Source organism: Anas platyrhynchos, chromosome 19 (assembly GCF_047663525.1).
Source record: "Anas platyrhynchos isolate ZD024472 breed Pekin duck chromosome 19, IASCAAS_PekinDuck_T2T, whole genome shotgun sequence".
Classification (NCBI taxonomy): domain Eukaryota; kingdom Metazoa; phylum Chordata; class Aves; order Anseriformes; family Anatidae; genus Anas; species Anas platyrhynchos.
Genome location: NC_092605.1, coordinates 1,058,352 through 1,083,701, shown reverse-complemented (window position 1 = coordinate 1,083,701; position 25,350 = coordinate 1,058,352). Strand labels below are relative to the sequence as shown.

Sequence of the window (25,350 nt, the reverse complement as noted above, 5' to 3'; positions counted from 1 at the left end):
AGTATCACATCAGACTTGGAAGAGGACTCCTAAGTTAAAGTCACCAAAAAAATCAGTTTTGCTTTATTTTTAGAAAAAATCTGGGTCTGAAAACTAGCCAGAGCCTGTTTTGACAGCTGACAGGAATGGTCTTGAACAAAACAAGTTTGATAACAATTTAAAATGAACAAATCTGGACGGTGAGGGGATGGGAGAGAGTGTGCATGTTCTCTCACTTGTGAAGACGTGACAGAACATGTGAGTGTTAAAAACCAACAGGAGTGAAGGGGCATTTTAAGCTCCTCCAGCAAGAGAAGCGCTATCTTCCCCAGCAAAGAGGCAGTCAGTGAGATCTAATGGCTTTCACCTAGAGCACCCTAGAACCAAGGAAGGAAGCAGGAGCTGGAACATGGTAAAGTGACGCTGAAGCACTTACAGATGGAGCAAGCATGCTTGCATCTCATGCAGGTATGAGGGGGTGGGCAGCCAAGCCTCCAGCCTGTCCGTATCTTAATGGGGATTTCACATTCACAGAATTTCAGAAGCTAGCTTGCATACAGGTGGGATAATCTAATGAGAAATACACTGGTCTTGAGATAATACAGCATCCTTTTGAAGTGCCTCAAGAGAAAATCTAAATTGTAAAGCAACTGGATTAAGCAAAGGGGAAAAAGGCACACTGCTGTAAAACACGGGAGCAGCCGGATTCGGAAGTACTCACACTGTCCACTGCGAGAATTTTGGCCCAGATGAAGACAAGAAGTGGTCTCAGCTCACGAGCTGAACTTTGAAGTAGCTTCAGCACGTATGGGAAGATGCCGACAGACAGGGCCTGCGGAGCCAGAGAGAAGAGCAAACCCTCAGAAACCCCTCAGCTCTGCAGCAGCAGCACTGCACAGGGGCAGAGCCGAACATTTTGTGAAGATGTAGCACATTTAATAACACAGATGAGAAATCTGGTACAAAACAATTTCACACATTTCTAGTAAATTGGGGATCCCTGCGTATTTGCCTATTGCTCATTTTAATCCTGGATGTCACCAGATATTTTCAGACTCATTTGGTCCGGTGAGACTCAGAGTTAATCTAGCACTAGCTTCTACTCGTTACCGCCTGTGCTATTTTATGCTTCATGATATGTCGTGTTCTTCTCTGATGGGGCCATTTGCTTTCACAAGTAAACATATTGCAAAAGCTCGATAATTACAGTCTTCCCACTGGAAATTAAACAGGCCTCTCACTTACACAGACTTCTTACCAAGCTTTTTGCTCGCAGGAGGACACGCGATGTGCTAAATCTCTGAGAATCCCACCGTGACTGCAGTACCCTTCCCAGACTGCCATGGAAAGAAACAGTTCGGGGAGGATCGGATTTTCCCTTGGGGACGTGCCAGCTGCACGGAGGGCACGCTGCCAGGAGCCTGGGATCCTGGTGGGTCCCCCACCACGCGCTGGGAGAGCCTGGACTGGAGCTGAGCATCACTCAGTGACACGGCCACTGTGGTCTACAACGTGCAGAACAGCCTCGGCAAGGGCAGATGTGGCTTACCCACAGCTATGTTCTGATCCTCAGAGAAGTTTATAATCCAGAGGGCTTCAAACCACCTTTAAAGCATCCTTTCCTCTTACTACTGTGGGATAAGCTGGCTGTGAAGAGCTGCGGGTGGTGCAGGAAGGAGTCTTGAGGATGAAAATGGAAGGTAAAGAAGGCCAATAAAAAGGCCCATCATAGAGCCATTTCTCTGCCAGCTGGTGGTTCGTCTTCATCACCGTTACCAACAAATAGCTCCATTTACAAGCGTGCTTTTAACTGCTCCTCTGTTTCATTCTTATTTATTATCTGCATTGTGCTAGCCACTTTCCAAAATGCAGAAGGCAGTTGCCTCCTCTCAGAGGAGCTTATACAAAGCTTATGCAACCCAGAGACCAAACTGACACAGAAGAGAAGAAAATGATGCAGCTAGTAAGCTGAGAGAGGAGAGGATGATAAACATACGTGCTTTTTGTTGTTATTTATTTTACATGACAAACCTCCTTACTTGACCTGGGTATTTCCTCCAGTTTTGTAGCTTCCAATATTTTACACTCAACCGTGTCTAAGTAACTCCTCTTTGTAGTAACGCAAATGAAAAGCTATTTGGCCTCCTTGATTAATATAAACCACTTTTCTTTTAGGGATGCTTGCTCCATTTCATATGAGTGAAGAATACATAAAACGCAGTCATTTGTCAAATCTGTGGACTATCCTCCACACCTCCCTTCCATAAATCACCGTTTATATTTATCACCTACACTGAGGGTCTATAATTGACTTTTACAAGACATCACGCAACACAAACGCACCAAGCTAACTGCCCAGGGCCCCAGGTCCAAAAATCTTCCCAGCAAATCGAGAGCCCGGAGCCGATGTACCTGGCTCAGAAGAACCTGTAGAGGAAAGGGACAACAGTTATTACTAGAAAAAACAAAGCTCTTTGTGAACATAAGAGGACCTCACGATCATCACGTAACTTTGAAAAAAATGACAATCTAAATGGAAAAAGCAGCAGGACAAACCCTGGCTGCTGAAAGCTTTCACTCCACTGAACAGCATCACCAGTGGGTTGCTCCCTTCCAGCAATGCTCCCCTCCACGAAGTTTCAGCAGACACTTGCAAACATTTTCCATGGAATACAGACACCCTCAGGCTCCCAGTTGTTGCTCCAGTTGCCCTCCCTGTTGATATTTCTCTGAAGTGCAATGGTACCTGTGCAGAACAGCTCTGCTAGCTGGAAGCAGCCGCTACAGATTTGAAATACTCTCAGCTTTCTGCCTTTTCTCGGTAAAGCAGAAACTGGATTGCATTTGCAGGAAGGACTCAAAGGTGAGCAGCAGCACCAGCCTGCCAGTGCTCAAAACAGCTCAGAAGAAGAAAAAGAGGCTTTGCTTTCCTTGGCAAATCAATATAAGAGACTTAAGGGGGAAGCAAAAGGTCACATTAGTCGTTAATAAAAATCTCATTAAAACGGAGTCTGACAACGATAATGAGGTGGTAGTTTACTGGCTTATACCTACCCTGGTGTGAAATATTAACAGACAGACTTTCAGTTCTTAATCTCCTTAACAGATGTAAGATATTGGAATGCAACATTTAATCCTCAGTTTAAAATGAGTAACATCCCTCAGCATGGGTCTTAGGGAAAGCAACTCGCTGATTTAGCTCCCCAATTCCATCCCCTTCTCAATGTTTTTCCACATTGCATATTCAAATTAAATTGTTTTTCATGTTTAATATTGAAAAATAACTGAATTACTTGGCTTACATCTAATATCATGGACAACTGACACTAGATGCTAAAGCTGTGCAGAGAAAGTCCAGATGAAAAAGATGCTTACATGGGAGGGCGTGTTAATTGCTCTAATTGTTTCACCTCTGAATATGCAAGCTCAGATCCCAAGATAGGTCATAAGAGAAAGCATTTTGGTCATCCTGCCCTAGTTGGCACCATCCTATTCCATAAACTTACTACAGAACTTGGCACGATTAACAGTGTGCTTTAAAGATGCCCAGCACAGGAATAACAGGGCCAGCTGTTTAAGATTAAAGCAGTAATAGAAACCAGGGCATGGTGGAAGCTGGGGCAGAACTGAAACGACAGCAAAGAACTTATCAGATGCAGGGTGCTTACGCAGACATGGGAGGCATACAGATTTGACAATGGTGTTATTATCTGACCTTCAGGAAAAAAAAAAAAAAAAAAAAAAAAAAAAGGAAAGAAAGTAAAGCCATAAATTCTATTGTAGCTGGGGAAAAAAAAAAAAAAAAAAAAAAAGCAGCATGTAACTGAAAAGGATTTCTAGGTGAAAAATCCTATGGCAGGAGGCACCTCCTCAAGCATTGAGCACTTGCATATGCTGAGTGCTGTCTTCCATAACTCCTCTCCCCCCCACACCAGGAGGCCACCTGTGTTCGACCTGCCCCATACACAGCAAGATTTGGAATGGAATTTGGAACTTCAAGAAGTGGAATCTGGAACTTCTTGAAGCCAACAGGAGGCCGTTTACAAAGGACCATTTCCGTGTCCTTGAGAAAGCCAAGCTTTGCATGGCTGGCACCGTGCCCCTGGCACTCAAGTACTATCTTCCCCCAGGGGCACATCTAAAATGGGAAAACAGAATCAACCTTTGTCAGGCTGCAGCAGTGCAGTTTAAGCACTCTCAGGGGCTCAAAGCAAAAAGGCACTCAAAGGGGGGTCTGAAACACAGTTCCTCTCCTTTCCTAAGCTGCTGTTCTCTGATTCAAAGCATCTCCAAACTGTTAACAAGCCAACTTATCCCACTCAACAACTACGTACACCTTAACTGTAAGAATAATTACCTTGTCCTAGCTCATTTTTGCTCCAGGAAGGAAAGCAGATTCCTTCGCCAGGTGACCTCTCAATTCCACTGCAAGGTTAAGCTACCTGCAGAGCCCTCTGGTGCCAAATAATTGACTGGAAAGCAGCAAAGTTGGTACTAGAGTAGAAGCCTGCCTTCTCCCATTGCAGTGACAGAGACAAACCTTACATTTATTTATCCAGCTGATCTCTCGAGACTTGGGAGGCTTAGGGAAATTAAGATTTGGTCTCACAAAGATTGATGGTGCTGTCAGTCACAAAACAAGTTGGTAGCTAACAGAGGGAAGGTGAGTCTTCTCACATTTAGTGAAAGACATCACACATCCTTGTAGAGATGACTGGAACCATGTACCTTTAAACAGGAAGAATTTAAATTTTGCTGCCTGATAGAGAAGAGACCACAGCTACCTTAATGAGGGTTTATATTTCCGTCAATACAAACATCTGAGGAGAGGGCAAGAGCAGATGAACAACTGTCATATTTTCCTTGCTATAAAACATGATTTGAAATGAGGTGTTATGTTTCTGCTAGATTTACTTCTTCTTTCTACAAATGAACTTTGTGTAGTCTGAGCAAATCGCTACCAGAACTCTACGTTCCTTCCAGGCACAGTCTTCAGAGACTTGTTTCTGTTCTTGCAGTGAAATTTCACCATCGCATTAAAGGGAACACTTACCAGGCTGTACCAGCAGCACAGAAAAGGAAGCCATTTCCAAACCATTTACACAGCAGCAATGCCCACTTTGAGAAAACATACAGGAGATAAAGTCTCTGCATGACAGAGCTAGCATATATGAGGAGATACTACAGGAGAAAACAAAGATGTGCTACTCTGTGAAAAAGTCTTGCTATTTCACAGCAAAATAGGAGGCAGCACAGCCTGACACTGTTGAGGCTGCAAATGGACGATACCAGGAAGTTGTGCTCAACAGAGAGTGAAGGTACGGGGGAAGAAAAGCACTTTATCTTCATCTGCACAGGTCTAGCAAACACGCAATCAGCTCTAATTATTCCTGAAGGAGCCCATGTAATCTCTGTACCCAAACGCCATCTGGTTGGCAGCACAGCACTCAGCGGGCAGGGAGAGCTGTGCACAGAGGGGCTGGTGGCCACGCTCACCTGCAGGACGATGGGGAGCTGCTCCGGAGGGTTGCGGTTCTCCACGCCCATCGTCAGCCACACCTGGAATGCCGTCAGCTGCTCCGCAAAGAAGGGACTGTGCTGTTAAAGCAAGCATATGGATGCAGGTTTGGCTTTAGAACAAGTGAAGCAGCTAGTCTTGGAACCTACGGACTCGAACGGTTTATTGTCTCCAAAAAGTATTCTATTTAATTTTTGTTTCGTCCGTTTTTTAATGAAGAAATTTTCCAAGGACTGATCAGCTACAATTTCCTTTAAATATATTTGCATTTTCCAATATAAGTGTTTGAAAAAGGGGAAGGAAAGGCTAGAGAAACATGAAAAGGTATCACAAAAGCTCCGGGGAAAATCTGGGTAACCCTTTCCACATGAGATGCAGACAGAGCAGTCAATTTATCAGCTCTGCAGAGGTACTTTCACTTCTTTAGCACACAGCGCTGCCTCTGCCCAGACCACAGTGAATGCAGTCCAACAGCAATGAAAAATGAATCCATCCACATCTCACTCCTCCTTGGCTGCCATAAACCTGTCCTACAAACAGGTGGCCATTCAGATGTGCTGGCTTGGGTTGCAAGGTAGATGTCTATCTATTTTTTTTTTTTAATTCAAACCTTTTATTTAGCTATCCATCACTTCTGACCCCCATAACACAGTAAAATTACTTTCTAAAGACAAACAAAAAACCTGTAAGTGTACTTACAATACCAAACCCACACATTTAACTGGAGGTAACTCACTCACAGAGATATCCTGGGTAAATGAACAGAGAAGTAACCTGCAGAGAGCTGCAGTATTTAATACCTTTAGCAGGGCAGCAGGGAAACATATCAGGAGTGGGATGAACTCCCAACATCAGCTAATAGCTGTGCTTTGGTGCTTAGACATCAGCACGAAAAGTACTATGGAAAAACCTGAAATATTTAGGTTTATCTGTTCCCTTAACACCATCAGGGACTGGTCGATAACACAACACCCACTCCCAAAGCTCTGCTCCACGGACAGTCCTTGGGCACATCAGCCAGGGAGCATCCCCTTTCTTTTTGCCACCTAGCTTGCACAGCCCATAGTACAAAATAGGTGTCAGAAAGTACTAACATCCAGTTAGAAATGGTGGGGAAACAAAAATCGAGGGCAGGGAAGAGATGGGAGGAGGGGGCCTACACCCACCCAAACCCACAAGAAGCCCATCAGGCCCCCGCCATCGTTAGACCCCGGGCTCTGCTCCCTCAGGTTATTGTCCAGGCCTGACTAGCGAAGAACACCAAGAGAATAAGCAGAAGCCAGGAGCACGTGGTTTATATCGTGCTGCTGCAACAGAACAGCCCTAAGGAGATTAGGGATTGCTTTATCCAGGGCCTGCCTGGACGCTCAGCCCCGAGCGGCCTGCAGGGCCAGAGAAAGGCCGCAGGTGATCCTGGGCTCCCCGGGCATTTCGGGCCCAGCACTGCCGCTTCTGTCAGCCCCGTCAGGGAGCAGGCTGACCCGGGGAACACAACGCCCCTTCCCCTGCCTGGCATTAAACAACCATCCCTTGCTGCATTACTGCCGGCCAGCAGTAAGCCTCCTCTGATATACGCCACCTCCCACCGGAATAAATCAAGAGGGTTGAGGGCGAAATTTTGATTAGAACACAAGGAGTAGATCAGAGATGTGCAATGTCTGTCTGCCCCCGCCATTTGTCACAGGACAAAGCTAAGCCCTTCCACTCCCTCCCAACCTAATAGCCAAGTTCTGTGCTATTTCGGTAGGTGTCTGAGGGAGACATTCAACAGGTTAGTAACTGTTCTCTACACAACAGGCACGGAGCTACACAGTATTAACTGGGCGGGATTTTAAATAAAAGTGTAAGGCTGAGCACAGATGAGGACTTGCTCCTGCCTTTACTGGATATGAATATCCCATAACTGGATATGAATATCCCATATCTGGATATGGATTTTTCTAAGTGACTTTAATGGAATTCACAATCCAGAATCTGTGAGAACGTCATAGTGGAATAGGCATCTGAGGTTCTACAGTAACTATTATTTAAAGGTTTCCATCCATAAAATATCAAAGGAATATCAAAAATCTATACTGACTAGAGGAACTTAAGCCAAATACAATATTAAAAACTTTACCTTTCTGCTCTCTGCTAAAAAAAACACAACAGTGACTCATTAGTGGCACTATGAGTAAGAAAAGGCTTTGGACATATGCTCAGTCTCCTCTATTTTATGTTTACTTGAAAATACCTTCACTAAGACCTAATTTTTGCATTGTGTGAAGCTGAAGTCATTTCATTACAAAAATCATGCTGGCATTTTGTGTGTGTGTATGTATAACAATACTGTTAGTTGTGATTGAGTGCCCAGAAATTTTGAAAGTCAGGTCTCAAACACCATTTCTACTGGCAAGAATTTCTTCCTTGCCAACTTTTAAAACCAGAAAACTATCACTTAGTAGTTGTCCTTTTTATGGTATTTTACATCGAAAAGGCATCCTGGCACACACGAACTATATATATTTCATACAAATACACCTACAGAAACAGGTGTTTGAATTCAGTATGGGTTGAGTCAGACATATACAGCAGTGATGAGTGTGTAGTTTATGTTAAATCTATTCTTCTAAGTGAGGTGAATCTAGATCTACAGTTTTCCAAAAATATAAACCACTAAATTGCAACAATTCAAATTTAAAAACGCAAAAGTGAAGTACTGAACTGAGGTTTCCAATAATGGGTTATGCTGGGACACAACATTTCAATATATTATGTAACTTACCCTAAATGCAGTTCCTTCCTCTATAATTGTAGGTAATTGGGAAAGGCAAATATCAACCGCAAGGTCCCATGCTTGCCTAGACAAAACAGTGACAGAGGAAAAAGCCATTACTAGTTACCCATAAGCAATATCATACAAGAATATGGACAAAGCAATGCTGTCAGAGTGGCTTAGCAATGCTTAATATTCCCTTTCTAAAGGCAGTTTTAACACATGAAAACTATTCAGAGACACTGAGGAGGTCTAGTCCAGCATCATAGCATGCTGCCCCACCACTGTGAGCAAGGTAACAATATCTCTAGCTGAAGTTTGCAGAAGCTGCTCCTCTCTGTAATGCAGAGAGAACCAGGAGTGAATTAAGTGTTATTATATACCTGTTCTCATACAAAAATTGATGACTTTTTTTAAATTAAAAAAATGAACTTAATCCTAGATTAGCTCCAAGCCATAATCCTTCAGGCACACACCTCCCTGTATGCATCCAAAGCCTTGCTTGCTCTGTATTCGAGTCACATCAGAACAGCTCGGGAAGATGTAGTCCTGCTGACAAGCCCTCCAACCCATACCGTGGGGATATACCCACACCACTGCTCTAACTCTCCTTTTCAGCATCCTCGACACAGGCACTGTCATTGTACATATCACTGAGAAAAGGAACTCAGTCTCCATCAATCTAACTCCGGGCTGGTTTTGCACAGAGACCTTATTGACAAAGAGTTCTCTACGTGACTCACCCTAAGGATGGAGGGATGAACACTAAGCCAGAAGAACAGGAAACGTTTAAACAGTTCTGGTTTTACACTTATCCGCTGTACTACGTAATAGTAAAGTATTGTGATCTATAACACTAACAGCACATAAACTACGCACAGTGGCCAGGGAAGCTGTTGTGGCAGACTGAGTGCAAATGCAACGTGGTGCTGTCTGCTTCAAAATGCTCACACTAAACTAAGAGAGGTCAAACTAAAAGAGGACCAAACTAAAATGAATGGGTTTGGTCTCCAAAGTTCCCGAAACACCTCTAAAAATGTGAAATAGGTACTTTTCACCCAAGAAACCATTATCCCCGCTCTAACCATAGACATCCCATGCTCTTTTCATTTTAACATATGAATTTATGCACTCTGAGAGGCTAGCAAGTTAGCCCACCACCTCTTGGGTTTCTTAAACAAAAGAAACTAGTTTTCTCTCCAGACACATTTGTTCTTTAATGACTTGTGGCCATCATGGGTTTACCTCAATAGGCTTAAGCAGTTTTTCTTCTAGGAACGCCTGCAGACATAAGGCCAGAGGTGATAACCAATACAGTGCTTTTCAGTTACCTGCTCTAGTAAGTTCTTAAATCGCCCTGCTCCAAGTCAAACAAATCCTCCCATCAGAATTACGAGCGAAATCTGTCCCATTAGCCTAACTGGCAGCTGTTCTCAGCTAAAAACAACCTCTCCAATTAGATAGAAAAATAAACTACAAGGCTCTTGCATTTTTCTATGGATTCAGGAGATGCAGCTCGTTTTAGCTGTCCCAGACCTTGTCCCTCCGCTCCACAGCATTTGCCTTCCACTTGACAATATGCTGCCAATATAATTAAGAGGTAGTCAAGAGACAATCAAAGCACGGGCAACAAATGCTTCCCACATGCTCAGTAAAGTCCCATGCTGGAGCCAAAATGTTTACACAGAACTGATGAGATATGTTTATGCCTCGTTGAGGAAAAGTCAATTAGTACAATTATAAAGATAATTTTGCTTCAAGCAAAGAATGAATATTCCTGACTTCCAGGTGCTTGGAGGAATGGGCAGTATCACCTGAAGAAATTCTCTCAGACTTTAGAAGATGCCGATACACACTGCCTTTTGAGGCAAATGTTACTAGGAGGGAGGAAAAGGGCTTAGAGATCAGAGACAACTGGTCTTACCGTGGCTGCCTATAAAAGGATTCTGCGTGGGTCGTTATACTGCAGAGGCACAGAACTAAGATGCTGAGCTCCTCAAAGTCATTTTAGGTAAGAGGCACTAATACTGCTATAAAAATGTCTAAAGCAGCCCTGCAAGGTCAATTCTCAAAGGTTTTAAATGTTATCAGAAAGAACAAACTAAAATTTAAAAAGAGCTTTTAGTAGATTAAAACAAAATCTCTTTTTATGCTTCAAAAAACAGGCCATTAAAAATCAATGTGGCCACACAGCTGATGTTATTCAATCTTTTAAAAGAGCGTAACCACCAACATAAAACCTTAACGTTACTGCTCATCACAGACTAGAGAGCTACTGATTAACATCAACTGCTTAAGAGACTCCCATCAATTCAACTGCTTAAAATGATTCTCCAGCCCTTCCGAAATAGCCCAACATGCCATTTCTGCTTCCTCTCCATAAGAAACAAGACAGAAAACCTGCCCACCCAACGAGACACATGAGTAAACACCAGTTTTGCCCGAAGTACACACCACGCTATTTCCAACCCCTAGAAGAACAGCTACACGTTGCTTGCTAGACTTTGGGCTGCATAATTCATGAATGAGTTGTCACTCAGCTAACTCACTGCATTGGCAAAATAAATGACTGCTTTTAAATAGGCATTACGGTAATTAAAAGATTCAAAACAAGCCACAAAAGAATGGTAGAGGACTGGTGCCACTGAGTACGTGGAGAAAAGCAGAGGGGGAGAACTGCTTGATACAGTCATGGTGAAAATAATGCCTGCTGGTGATGGGTAGTAGGAGAAGTGATTGACTGTTTCAATATGCCAAAGGGAACTAGAAAGGTAGGCAATTTGTAGATATGCTCTCTGAACTAATATTACGCTTTAGCACACAAACAGGAGATAAATTAGGGAGCAGCAGGGGAACAAGGATGGGTGGCACTGTGTCCTAGAAGTGATTTATGAAAGCCAGCCCAGGAGATTGCTACCTCTCTTCCTTCTTCGTGGAGATTACTGTTTGCAAAGTGCTGTGGAAGATTTGTTTTCACTACATTAGCTCCAAGAGCTGGGTAATACCGCAGCATTGTCCTTCCCTCCCTCACTATTGCACTCTCCCAACAACCCCACATCCCCATTGCAGAGCAATAGAGGCAGCAGTTTGTGCAGAACGCCCTGCACCGACCCACCAGTTCAACAAGGTCCTCAAAAGACAAGCTGCCAGCTATCATCCTGGGGAAGGATACAGCATTTCTGAATATATGAGAAGGAAAAATGAAAGAACATTGCTCTTTCATAATTCTACAATAAAAATTAAACAGGGAGAGAGCTCTCCTGAATCCAGTCACTAATTCCCTCCTTTTAAGATAGAAATATGTCTTCTTATTTCAGCTTCAGTATTTTTTAGCCCTTCAGCACAAAGTCCCCGTTCGCATGTCCCCAGGCTCCATCTCTCCCCCTTCCCCAATACCAATTTCATTACACTAGGACTGGTTAAACTTTTATTAACTTAATGTTAATTCATCCAGCTGCCTTTACTTTGTTTCCCCCAGGGTGCTGCAAAGTTTGGACTTGTACACAAGGAACAGAAGGCCGTGAATGCCAGCTCTGCTCAATGGCCGTTTTATTGTGCAAATCCATGAAACATTCAGAAATGAGAGCCCACAGTAATACTTCAGCAACATAAATGAAACATGGTTAGAGATGTGCTTTAGTCTTCCTTCACCCACATGTGCTGTATTAGCTGGCAGAGCATGAAGGCAGATTTTCTCACATTCAACTAAAATTTTCTGAGTCAGTGTCTAATCCTTTTACCTCCCGTGTCACTTTTTTTTTTTAAATAAAGTATTATTGACATCTTCTGGCATTCTGTCTTTTCTGGGAGTAGCTTGTATTATATTGCATTGCACATAATATTAGTGAAAAATGGTATTTCTTACTGCTAAGCAGCAGCTAAGGAGAAGCTGAAGCCATCTGTAGTCTAGGGGCTCAGGCATCAGGGTACCTGCTCACAGTTTGTATTCCTGGAACTGTGAAATACTTCACTCTGTAGCAAATATGTCGGACAAGATTTTCTATGTTTTTCTGCAAGTACAACTCAACAACATACCTTGTTTGATGGAACTTTCAGATTTCAGCCTAAATTCACCTGCTTCGCAGTGACACTGTGAACTCCCTAAGCCTGCTTTAGGGGAAGACAGCTGGGGAGATGCTCAGACAGCTATTTTTGAAATACAGATATATTTATTGCTATGAATATTTGGCACAACTACAAAATCCTTCTACCAGTGCATTCCCTCACTGTAGCTGCAACTTAAAGCACACGCTTTGCTGTGTTTGCCCTACATTTCCCTCCATTGAGCTATCTGTAGTTTTTAACATTTCTAGGAACCACCAGTGGACTAACACAGACACACAAAATACCTGGTTAAATCAACAGTGTAATCTGAATTAACCTAATTCTTCAAATGCCAAACTGCTCCAAATACCTTTTCAAACCATCACTTCTTGCCGAGATGCTAAGACTTTTCTGTGCAGCCAAACTGAGGCTCATTCCTCCATGAAATCAGCGAGCAGACCTGCAGCTACTTGGCAACACCCCCACAAAGACTCTGGTTCCTCTCACCTGTAATTGGGTCGCTGTATTATGACTTCCCTTTCAGCTAGAATTTCAAGTGTATTTTATTTGCACTACATTATGACTTTCTTTCAACTGGAATTTCATGCTTGGTTTATATACTATTGCAATATTTCTATTATGGACAAATCATAGTTCTTCCACAGCGTAATTAAGGTACTTTGTTCTTAATATATGTCCTATGTTAGGACATATTTCTAAATACATTATTGGGTCTATTCAAAGGCCATGAATATAACTTGCTGCCAACAGCAGTAATGTATAAACCATAATCCATCACAGCTGAGACCAAGATGCTGACAGAGCATCAAGCCTCCTATTTGTACTGCACAACAGACAAAACAACTCTCGAAGTTGCATAGCTCAGCCAGTCAATCAATATATATTAATATTAATACAAGAACCTACAGCACCAGGCCCCACACGGACACAACCAGCCCATGCCTGGAAGGGTTTACACCTAAAGCAGGTAAAACAGAGCAAGCCAACCAAGGACAGACACGGAGGAATGAAGCAGCACGTCACAATATACTGAGCAGGACCGGATCATAGCTCAGCTCTCCTGATTCCTAAATGTGATGCCCTTCTTGGTGAAATATAAGGACAGATAATTTGTGGGTCACATTTTCCCTCAAAAATTAAGCTTTCACTTTTCATCAGTTGTTTAAGTGAAAAGGACAGTTAACAAAACGGGTAGCAGTGGTCTCCCAGAGCAATTGCGTAGAATGACGATTTAATTGGTCACAATTCAAAAAAATTGTTTTCAAAAGGACTCAAAAGACAGACACTCATACCTCCAACAACCTTCGCGCTTCTATTACACCTGTGCAAGACTCTCAAGACATGTGACTTCAGCAAAATTATCAAACAAGCCCAAAGGTAAGCAAAAACAGAGCAAATGGTCCAGATTTAACTTCAGAAGAGGGGCAGGCATAATTATTCATAAGGTAAACTGATGCTTCAGTCAAGCAGAAAAAACATTTCATAGCTCCTGCCAGTAATGGCGAGAATTGCAAGGCCAGCGCAGAGCATCACGAGGGCAGATTCTCTGCTGCTCCTGAGATAAGGAGGGAGATCAGGGCAGCTTATGGGAAGTTCAGAAGAGATCGTGTGTTACTGCTTCCAGTGAAACGCTGGCATTGACTTATGACTTTGCAAAACACAGTGAAAAAAAATATCCTAACACAACAGTAGTTTGCTTCTCCAGTCAGCCTTCTGCTGGGACACAAATCGGGTCCACAGGCAGATCCCATTTTTATTCCCAGGAGAGAAACTTGGCAATCCTCTGCGAGCACTGCAAATGGAGCAGCAAAGTCCAGGAAGCCAGACTGGCACCCAGAGGATAATGGAAGGGAGGATATATGCAAATATACAGGAGAAGCTACACTTCAAACCACCGTTTAAGCTGCAAGCAGTAAAACAAAAACCGAGTCAGGAGCACGCACCCGGTGCACACAGGGTCAGGGTTACAGGGGAGCAGTGAGGATACGAGGCACTAACACAAACACCTTCCAGGAAGCACAGAAGAGAGGAGGAATGCCATGAGGGGTGGGGAAGCCCCTTAAAGTTTGAAGTCAGGTCCCTGAGGAGCACTGCCTGGTACTCTGCGAATGTCTCCATAAAACCACAACCAGCAGAAAGTTTCTGCATCATCCACGCAGCCTCCACCACTTAACAAAGCAGCAACTTGCAAGGCGATGATCAAATCGCTCCAAAGTTTCGGTTCTTTTCAACACTCATCTGGCCAAGTCTCCCCTCCTCCCAGCCACATTATCTGGTTTATCTAAATAACAAAATGGGTTTGGAGGTTTCAGATCTGGAATCTGATAGAAAAGTACTGAATGAAAGGTGATGGGTAAAGTGCGGAGGATTATTTTTAGAAAGTATTTAAGTGAGGCCTAAATTAGTTTCTAAATCTGTCTTCTCTGAACGTTCATAATAATGAACTGAGCCACCTCTGAAAAAGTGGAATTTTCTCCTTTCCTGGATTTGATTCAAATGGCACCTTTTTTTTAGGACACAGAAAAAAATGCATCAGGGGATTCTCTGAGCACTTGTTTTTTCCTTTGCTAGTGTTTGGTATTCACACGGAGGAAAGCCTTGCACATGGGACCTTTCCTGAGGAATTTATTCTCCCCAGAAATCCTAAAAATCAGCAACAATGCCATTATCCTGTGGTACGGTCTGAAGGGCTTTACAAAGGTATTTTCAGCTCCATTTCTCACAAGGAAGAACTACGAGAGGAGAAGAATGCCTTTCTAGAATCCATCATGGTACCAAGCAGGTCTGTGAGAGACACCGAATGGGATCCAGGTCTTCTGAGCTCTATTCCTGTGTTTCAGCACCCAGACAGCAACACCACGTCAAGTTATACTCCATAGGAAACAACAAATACAGGCTTTTAGCATGCTGGCAATAAGCAGGACTTATATGCTCATTAGGAACCAGAAACATAGGTTTTTAATATGCTGGCAATAAGCAAGCTAAAAATAACTCAGGAAATTTACTGTATTCATTTCAAAATTTCAGCAAAAACATGTCTCGTTCTACTGCAACTGTGAATGCACGGTTCCATGGCTCAAGCTCTGCCCAGTAGAGCTGTAAGATCATCTGAAAGACACCACAGGAACTCCCAGGTTTTCTTCTACTCCTTTCACTCACAGATTTCCCATTGCCTCATGCTGCACAACGATAAAACAACTCCCCATATTTATAAGTGACTGAAATGATTTTCCTCAGAAGTTGAGAATTCAAAGCACTTGAGAACACTGCCATGTACAAACACACAATGCATTCAGCAAGGCTATCCAATTTGCAAAAAAAATCATATCCAAAGTCTATCCTACCATCTCCATGTTTTTCAATTATTAAAACAACTTTGTGTTACCAGCAAATGCCTCCTTGTTGATTGCTTGCACCTGCAAATGCTACTGGGGCTCTCTGTTACCTTGCCTACCTTTCTTAGAGAAAACATTCAATATAATTTAAATTGGTGATGTTGCTATCAGTTTTGCATTGATCGTCATCACTTCATATCTCCTCTACATTTATTTTCTCCCACATTTTTATGGAGGAAACTTATCAAAAGGATTTTGAAACCGCAGGCACATTAAGCCCACTCACCTAGACCTGTCACTTTATTAGCCTTTTAGCAAGTTACACAGCCATCATTTTCTCCTACAAGAACTACATTAGCTTGACTCTACCAGTTTGTAGCTAGCCAAATTTTGTACTCTTCTATCATCAAAGTAAACTTTTAATTAATTTGTTTGATAGCCAAAACCACATTTAAGAGGTTTTCCATAACTGCACCACCTCCATTTCTGTTAATCATCTTAAAAGCAACAATGAGAGTAGATGAACTCTGCAGTAAAAAAAATTCTTCTACAATGGAAGGTTAAGAATGTTTCCCTTGGACCCCAGCTCTTCCCACCCTTTGCAATTCCAGGTGACTAGCTTTGCTTTGTGAAAATAAAGGTAGCAGATGCCCCACTTCCTTTCTATTTGGAATAAAAGATTACATAGCTGAACTGAAGCTTCCGTATTACAGAATTACATTACAATTATGTATGCACAAAGACATACATTTGGAGGTGGGTATTAACACTGCCACATGCTCTTTCATTTCTGATCCAGTGACTTAATCAGCAAAGCACTGTGTAGATTTAAGTAGTAACAATCTTTCCTGAGTACAGCTCCTGAAATCTCCTTTAGGCATCAGCACTCAGCCTTTGTAGCCGGGCTGTGCGACTTACCACATTGCGTGCATGTACGTTGGAGGTAGACGAGGGCTGCTGACCGGGGTGCAGTTGTAAGATCTCATAATTCTTTCTGCCAAGAGAAAGTTACGAAATAAACTGGCCACAAGCAGGTCTTGCCGGAAGAGCTTCTGGAAAAGATCTGTCAAGAGATTGCATGAATTACTATATATATATAACTCAAGTGCTCTAGGTAATAAGTAAAAATCATTTCAATGATAAAAACGTGTTAATATTTTATTCCAGTAACAAGAAATCTACAACTGTTTTTTAGTGATGCGATATCACAGCTATTAAAAGTACATCTGCCCTCTGAGTTCCCTTAGAACATCACAGTTACTCTTCACTTTTCATTGAAAGAATTAAGCACTTCCTAGCTCAGGTTGGATTTGCCTTTTCTGGACAAAATTTCTCTTTCAGTGTTTCACTTAAACTCCTTTTCCCTAAGGTTTTGGAGATTCATAAGGGAGAAAAGGACTTGTGCATACTATTTAATGAAGAATTAAACACCTGTTAACTGGCAGTTTGGTGTGCTTATGAAAAGCCAAAATGAATACTAAAAGATAACAAACACTACCTTCCACAGGGGCAAAGTGTTTATGCAGTAATGAGCATTAGTGAAAGCTGGAAAACTGTATACAAATTCGGCCACTCGTGCTCCAGAAGAATGAATTCAGAGCAGAACAGGTGGAGAAAAACGGGATGAAGTTACTCATGCTAAAGACAGACTCTCTTACCAGCAAAGAGGGAAAAACAACGCTATGCATGATACTAACAAAAGCTGGAAGAAAATAGATTGCTCTTTCCAAATACAGTAAGAAAATTATTCAAGGTAAAGGAATGTTAGCACTGGAAAAAGTCTTTCTTGTTTTTATTCATTGTGTTACCAAAGTTCTTCTGGTTGAGAAGAATGAACATAAAGAATTCAACTAGCCTTAAGATCACATCTGATCTGCTCTTTCAATATCAGGCTTTAATTTTCTCCTTATTTCAGCGTCTCATTTATCTAATTCTTCATCCTACTTTGAATAAGTAATGCTCAGTGCTGATGAAAACTTGATTCACCTGCCTGAGTCCTACCTCTAGGCAAGACGTTCCACGCAATGGTGTCTGTGATGGCTGTGAAGATCCAGTTCAGCTCTCCCAGGGGAGTTCTCCTGTCATTCAGTCTGCCAGGAATCCTATGGGGCAGGAGAAGAAGGGAGGGATAAGCAGGTTTCCTCTTTTTTTTTTGTTTAAATATACATACTTTTCCCTGTTTGTTTAAATACACACACACACACCTCTAAGCTTCAGTCAAGGCACATGGAAGACCATATTCCAGAACCTTAATTCCCCTAGTGCTAAAAGGTTCCCCCCCGACCCTTTTACCACTTGAGAGGTTTCCTGAAGCGAGATGCTGCAACAAATGAAATCTTCATCTACTTCTTTCACAGAGCACCTATTTACTGTAATCAAGTAGGTAACAGTGGTATCATAACCAAAATAGTTAAAGCAAGAATTAATGTTGCTAGACAAACTGTCCTTTTTCAAAACAAATTACGTACAAAGTGGCTTGTAAGATTAATTACTAGAGCTGGGGGGCACGCTTGCTGTTTCTTACAAGCCAGTCCGCCACCCAGTACGCTCCTTGAAAACCTGACATTGGGAATTTAGCTGGGGATTCATTGCTTGGCCATCAGCGCTGTACACAGATGCATACATAGTAGCTCGATTAAAAGGTTGTTAAGCACGGAGTTATTAAGCATAATCAGCAGCTTTTCAGTTCAAATGGGAGACATTATCTGCAGCTAAGACCTTTCTGATGAACACCTTGGCATTCACAGGAATCAGTCAACTGAATGCCAGCTCCTTAACTGAATTTAAGGTTAACACACCGCTTCACAGAAAGGTGCCAGCAAAAGGCACGTTCTTTGTGAGCTCTGTAAACAGGCATCGCTGAACTTTGAGTGAAAAAGATGCCATTGACAAGCACCTCCTAAGGAAGAAAGCAAAATGCTGCCTGAATGCTGCACTCTGGAGCCCTCCCATAGCAAAGCCACAGCAGAAACCAAGGCAGCACATCCTGCCCTCATGCTGGCTATGTGCAAGGCTTGGTCCTTGTTTAGAGAAAGCTATTTACTTAGTCCAGGTTTCAGCGTAGTGCTAGTCTAAATATCACAGCGTGCTATTAATACGCTGTGTACAGTCACTATAATTTAATCACTTGTGCCATGCCAGTACCTGCATGTCTAAAAATATAAGAAAATAATGTTTCTTTCTACTGTGCTCTATTTTTCTTTTCCTCCTGAAGAGGCTGAATTCCTCCTCCTAAGAGCCAGAGGCCTGTTTGCACAGCGTGCAGGGGAAGCAACCAGCAGGCACCATCAGCTCGGCATCGCGCGGCCGTCCTCCTGCTGGTCAGCGGACCTGCCGACACAGGCTGCAAACAGGGGGTGCAGTGTCAACACTAAAAATACCCAGTTCTTGTCAGCAGGACAGATCTGGAGTCTATTTGTGGTGTAGCAAGGTACTAAAAATGCTGAGGAATCCAATGGCTAATTGTATTAAATATTTTTAAAGTAGCAAAAAAGTGGCACTAATCAATACCCGGGCTGGCGGCTTTCCAAGCAGCGATCTACTCTTGTCCCTGCAAACACCTCGGACATTCACTGAAAATGAGCAAGGTGGTGGGTTTTTTTGTTCTTTCATATTTTTTTTTTTTTTTAAGATTTTATATAAAAAACTCAAATCCTGAGAAAGCTGAAATATTCATGCAGATATCCTCGTTCTCAAAGCAAAAGCAGAGGACCAGCTGCTGATTCTACAGGGATAAAAGAGCTGCACATTGCGTGAACATCTAATAAATAATTACTTTTAAGTACACTCCCTTAAAGCCAGGGGCTGGCTATAATGTACAGAAGTAGTACTGGGCTGAAATAACATTTTGGTGTGTCACAGCGAAGACCTTCACCGTGACTGTAGCAGCCAATGGCCCTTCGCTCTTCAGAAATGTACCAAAACAATTCTTTCAAGCATGTGTATTATATGTGAATATGTACGTATATATTTTGGCTATAAGATGGCTTGCATATAAAAGATTTTAAGAAAACCTAGTTCAGATGTTAACCTCTCTTCCAAAATCTCTGGCGTCAGCAGACGCCAAGCAGCGTGTTGTGATGGACAGGACAGAGCAGCAGAGGAGAGGTGATACTGCCTGGTATTGCTGAGACTGATACGAGAATGCTGTGCCTAGCAGTCATGCTTTGGCATTCATTTAAAATGGGGCATACAAAATATATCAGGTGCAGGAAAAGCTAAAAAAACCCACGACATTAAATTGATGTCACACTGAGAAATTTAAGGTCATTCCTACACCAAGGAACAACTTGAACACTGTGGATGAACACCCACAAGGGGGAAAAATCCCGCTGCTAACAAATACTTCACACTAGGAGATGAAGAAAGAAGAGCATTTAACTGGTAAAAGAAAGGGAAGCAACTGAGCCTTCGTGTTTCAGAGGTTTAAGCTATACATAATTCAGAGGAGCATCAGCTATTTCGGCCCTGCTGAGGGGTAGCCAGGTAAATTCTCTAGCCTGAGACACGCAGAAGGGCAGAGCAGATAACGTGACTGTTCCCACTGGGATTAACATTTATTACTCCAAGCATCAATACACCAGAGACAGCCGCCTGACAGGAGCACGTTCAGCGCAGGCAGAACAGCGCAGACCTCTTCTGCAGCATCCCAACGACACACGATAGACACTGAAGAGGTTTAGCCTGCAGTCCATGGAGAGACAGATTTGAATCTGAAAGCTTTTTGCGGTAGCCAAAATTAGCTGCTCACTTGTCAGTATGAACTGACGACGTGGTACGGCACTGCCTAGGCATGCTCCACGTCCAAAGGAGAGAAAGGCACCAGTCTGGTTTGGCACTCGTGAGGTCCTTGCTTTTGTAGACTGATAAAAGTCACCCAAATTTATTTCATCCAGGAGCTGAACTCCCGCTGTATTTGCTCATCCTTAACAAGAAACCCAAAGGAACTACAGGACCAATGCTCCTCCTGTGGTCTAAGAGACCAGACAAAAAAGCCAGCCGTGACTCAAAATCCACACGCACAAGGTTACTCAAAGGAAGAAAAGTGGCTGCGAACTTCAGCATCTCGCAGCTCCTGGCTCCATCCCGAGCACCTGTCTCAGATGTGTTTTCTAATGCTTTTGTGCTTCTCACAAGAAGTTTTTATATATTAAAAATATCAAGACAATCTATATGAAGAGCAAGTGCTTTGTCTGTGGTAAGTTGTTCTGCTACGTATGGCCACATTATTTCCCATGCAGGTTCAGATGAAGCATATTCCCTTGCATAAAGACAGCTCTGAAACTGCTAGACATTAACATATTATAAAAAAACTCCTGTCTGTCCTGATATCAGAGGAAAAATACACATCTCTGAAATAGTGTTTGTTAACTGATTCCCCCAGAGCAAGCAGAGGGAACACAAGGCCACACAACTGCTCTTATGAGGTTTTCACACAAATATTTGCATTGCAGAACACCCTCTGCAGCAAAATAACAGCATTTCCTAAGTTGGAATTTTATTAACCAGAAACCAAAGCATTCCTTGTTGAGATTCCCTAGCAAGCCAAATGCTGAGCTGAAACCTTTTGATGGCCACTTTCAAGCCAGTTTTCAGTGGAAATAGAAACAGCATTTTCATGGTGGAGTTCAAATCTTTACACCAGATGGAGAGTTCTGCTTACAGTTCATATTAGATTATCTTTATTAAATGCAAATTGTGCATTGATACTTATCTTACTGATCACACTAAGCAGAAATGACAGGCTGAAAGCCAAAGTTGCTTCTAGCAGCCCAGTCTTAGAAAGTCCTTGTGACTAGAATAATCTGCTTTCTTAGGGAACAAGGTATGCTTCGTATTTTTGCACTGAAAGGATTAAAATGACTACCTATTAGCATAGCATATGTTTTATTTAGGATTTTAAAATACATTTGGTGTTTTTGCACTATGCAACAGTGCTTTCTAAGACTGGCTGCAAGATCTGTAGAAAATACAGCTAGCTACCAGGGACTGCAGTCAAGAAGCAGAAATTAACAGGATGTCATTCGCATATCTTATGTGGCATCAGGTGAGTTCATTTTCTCTCTGCTCTCATATATATTCAGGAAGATACTGATTTGGTACCCAGCTCCAGTAGTGTGAAGATTAATGCTGTTCAGTGCTTTAAAAACCTATGCATTAGGTGTTAATGGTGAGGGTAGAGAGAGTGAGGAGTAACACAAGAATGAAAGGCAATACATTTCAATAACGGCACAAAACCCTACCAGAGCTTTCAGATTTTGGACTGGAACTAGAAAGCAGCCATTAGGAGGAAATTGGCAGCACTGCTGTTTTCTGTGCTGCACACAGGAATCAATTAAAGTTGGAACAGTCAGCACTATAAATCGGCAGATGAAAATAAATACAATGTGTTTTCCGCTCCGAGATTGGACTACTCAAACTCTCATCCCAGAAACTAGAGGACAGCTTGTACTACTCAAATGAAAAATTGAATGATTGAAGGAGGGGATTTTAACACAGTACTATTCAATTACAGTAGATCTTGATCATCTTTGAGCATTACAAGTTTAAACTTCCACAGATCACAGAAGAATGATTCTTAACTCTCAGACTGCAAATATACTCTCATGGTAGGGCAATGAATCAGCTGACCATCAGCTGAACACATCAGATGAATTCTGTCTCCCTGCACTGAAACTCAGAGGTTTCCCACACGTTAGGAGAGCTCCACCACAACATCACATTAAAAAACCCCACCACATATACAAGAAGATCACAAGAGAGAAATACAGCAATCTGTTTCTGTACCACAGTTATAAGGAACTATTTGAAATTATTATTATTATTATTATTATTTAATCATCAGCTATGCCTCTCCTAAAGAGCAGAGGTCACTTTACTAATGCTGTTTTAAGTTCCACTATAAAAATGCCATTTTCCAGATGAATTATGTCTGGGGGACTAAGTATATATCCCTTGCACAATGAACTCTTTCAAACTTGTCCTATGATTCTAAACTAAAGCTTCTTTTAATTTCTATTTGGACATGCGTCTACACAGCCAGAAAGTTGCAAAGGTCCACAAGTTGCAAAGGTCCACAACGCATTTCCCCCTGTTATGTCTCGGTACCACTTCTCCTGGTGCCTTTCACATTATGGTTTGACAATCACCAGAGAGCCTTTGACAGTAAGGACAAAGCAGGCTTCATTTGTAAAATCTATTTTTGAGGGAGAGTAAGAAAAGGAAAAAAGGGCAGGCTGTCTCAGCTGCTGGCTTCAATTTAACATCTCTGGACTCTCAATTGCTTCTTCCATCAACTTCCTGACAGACGCCTTTACAAAGACCTAAATCACTGCAGTCTATTGTGAAAAGTGAAGACTACAAAATGTCAGGGTCACTAAAGAGCTTGTGCTAGGTGTAACATCAATGTCCTTGTCAGAAATTTAGCAAAATCCTATGAATCACTTTAATTACAAGGGAAGCATTTACTTCAAAGGATGCCAGATTTTCCCTGTGGATGGGTTCCATCATTACCTCCACTTTTGTAATGTAATACATATAACGTTGAGATATGCAATATGATACGTGGACTTCAGGAAACAAAATGCATCTGCATTGATTTGTACCTGCAGACATTCACAATAATTTTAGTTTGGGGAAAAAAATTGTAAGTAGATTTCACTTTTTATTCTTTCAGGAAAAAAAGGAGAGAATGTATCATAGAGAACTGTAAAACAATAACGCGCGCAGCGTATGTGCTTTGGCAATCTCTTGAACTGGCATGAACTGCATAGAAACGATCAACACAGCCACTGTGCTCAGAGACACGTTCTTGTCACAAATAACACAAATGGCACAGGCGTGCTGGGATTGGGCGCCTGAAACCTTGGCAAACTACTTGAGAAAGACAAAACATTTGAGCTTCTGAAATCATTCGTTCGAGAGGGCTGCAAGGCTTTGTATGCTACTTTTCAATCCCGTCATCTTTCCGTATAAAGATATGAAAGAGGTGTTGCCATGAAAACCATCCTGTTGAGTGTGATCTTCAGCTTGTATACACAATAGGCTTTGCCTACACTAGAGACTGATAGCCTGTAACAATGGTGATAAAATTAAATACTCCATTTCAATAAAACCAGATTTATTAAAGAACAGAAACTTTTTGGAATAACATCTTCAAAAGCAAAGTATTCCCTGAACTCATGTACTAATGAGCCACGTATTACAGACGGGTAGCGTGGCACACTATCCCTGTTACACCGTGACTAAACAGTACTTACCCAAACACTTACATTCTGAAATGTGCACTCTAATGCCTTGCACTGAATTTTCCAGAAGAAAAAAGCGGCTGAAAGCTGCCTAAATTCAATCCAAAGGCAAGCTAAGAATTAGATTTCAAAGTATAAATCAAGTAATAATCAATCAAATCACATTAAAAAAAATCAACTTTGAATTATTAAATCTATATTAAAAAACAGGTAGCAGTATTTCAGAAGTTGGACTATCGCATGGTTAATTAAATAATTCTAATTTCAAATTGCACATCAACTGGGATCACCTGGAAAAATATGATAGTAACCAGCTGCACTCCATCACCTGCCCTCAATTTACCAATCTGAAAGGCAACTGATTAGTTAAGTTCGGAGGGCATGCACAGAAGATATTTGTTACACTACAGCAAAATTTCTGCATTTTCTCCAATTACATTATTTTGGCTGTTGATATTTTGGGATTTTGCTTTTCCTACCTCTTTAAATTGGCTCCTATTGAATGATCACCCATCAATAATCGATAGATGCTAAAACATCAGTAATGTTTAGCTCATGGCAGTCCGTAATACCTAAATTAATTTTAGTCTCAAGTTTATTATTTCTAGTGATTTTTATAAATGGATTTTCTGGTGGTGAGTGACAGCCCCAAGATGGGCTCTCTGCTTGCAGAGCAGGTAACAGCATGTGCTGCAGCAAGGCAAGTTTCTGCCGTGCTGCTCCTGCCTGCATGACTCAGAGCTGACATTCACAACAGGTCCTTTGTAACAAAACCCTGACAGCAAGGGACAACATTTCCCTCCCTTTGCCAAGTACCAAATGGGCCTGGGGACAAAATCCCAGGAAAGCAATAAACGATGCTGTTCCCACTCTGTTGAGAACGTGATTTCGTGGGAGAGAGCCTGATGCAGCAATATAGAGTAACGTGTCCTCGTACACCCCGATGCTTGGTACCCAGCTTCACATCCCCATCCTACACCAAGTTACACCACCCCCTAGGACATTTCCCAAAAAAAATTTAAAGGCAGAACAGAGCACCAGTTCCTTTGAGGAGCCACACAGTGAGTTACGCTGACACAGCTGACAAGACAACTTGCCATGGAGCAGAAAAGACCAACCCAGCCCGCAGGAATGCCTGACATCAGTGCTGCCACAGGAGACGGTCTCTTGAAGTGGCAGCCACAGCTTCCTAAATTCTTAGCACTCCACCAACATGATTTTCCTTCTTTTTTTTTTTCTTTACATTTTACTGCCTGGCTCCAGCAAAGACCTTTATTTCTAAATTAGGGATTGTTTTGGCTTCATCTCAGCAGAACTGCAATATAAATGCACATCAGGATACACCACATATTTATTCATCAGGATGCTGCTTTAGCCTAGATAATTAGAAATTTGGGCCGCTCAAAGAAGGTGCAGACTAATTTCATCTCAAAGTCTGCAGCCTAATTAGAA

The 25,350-nt window shown here is 42.1% G+C and overlaps 1 protein-coding gene across 4 annotated transcripts in view; it reads right to left on the bottom strand.

Annotated features, from left to right (window-relative positions):
- RPTOR (regulatory associated protein of MTOR complex 1) overlaps positions 1-25,350 on the bottom strand; it is a 135,415-nt gene that overhangs the window by 56,092 nt on the left and 53,973 nt on the right. For all 4 annotated transcript variants that reach the window (XM_072025751.1, XM_072025750.1, XM_038165299.2 and 1 more), the window contains exons 8-13: positions 17,654-17,754; positions 16,571-16,715; positions 8,262-8,337; positions 5,476-5,577; positions 2,323-2,406; positions 701-811 (exon numbers count right to left, since the gene is read on the bottom strand). In XM_072025751.1, coding sequence (XP_071881852.1) covers positions 701-811; positions 2,323-2,406; positions 5,476-5,577; positions 8,262-8,337; positions 16,571-16,715; positions 17,654-17,754 — 619 coding nt within the window. The remainder of the gene's footprint in view (positions 1-700; positions 812-2,322; positions 2,407-5,475; positions 5,578-8,261; positions 8,338-16,570; positions 16,716-17,653; positions 17,755-25,350) is intronic.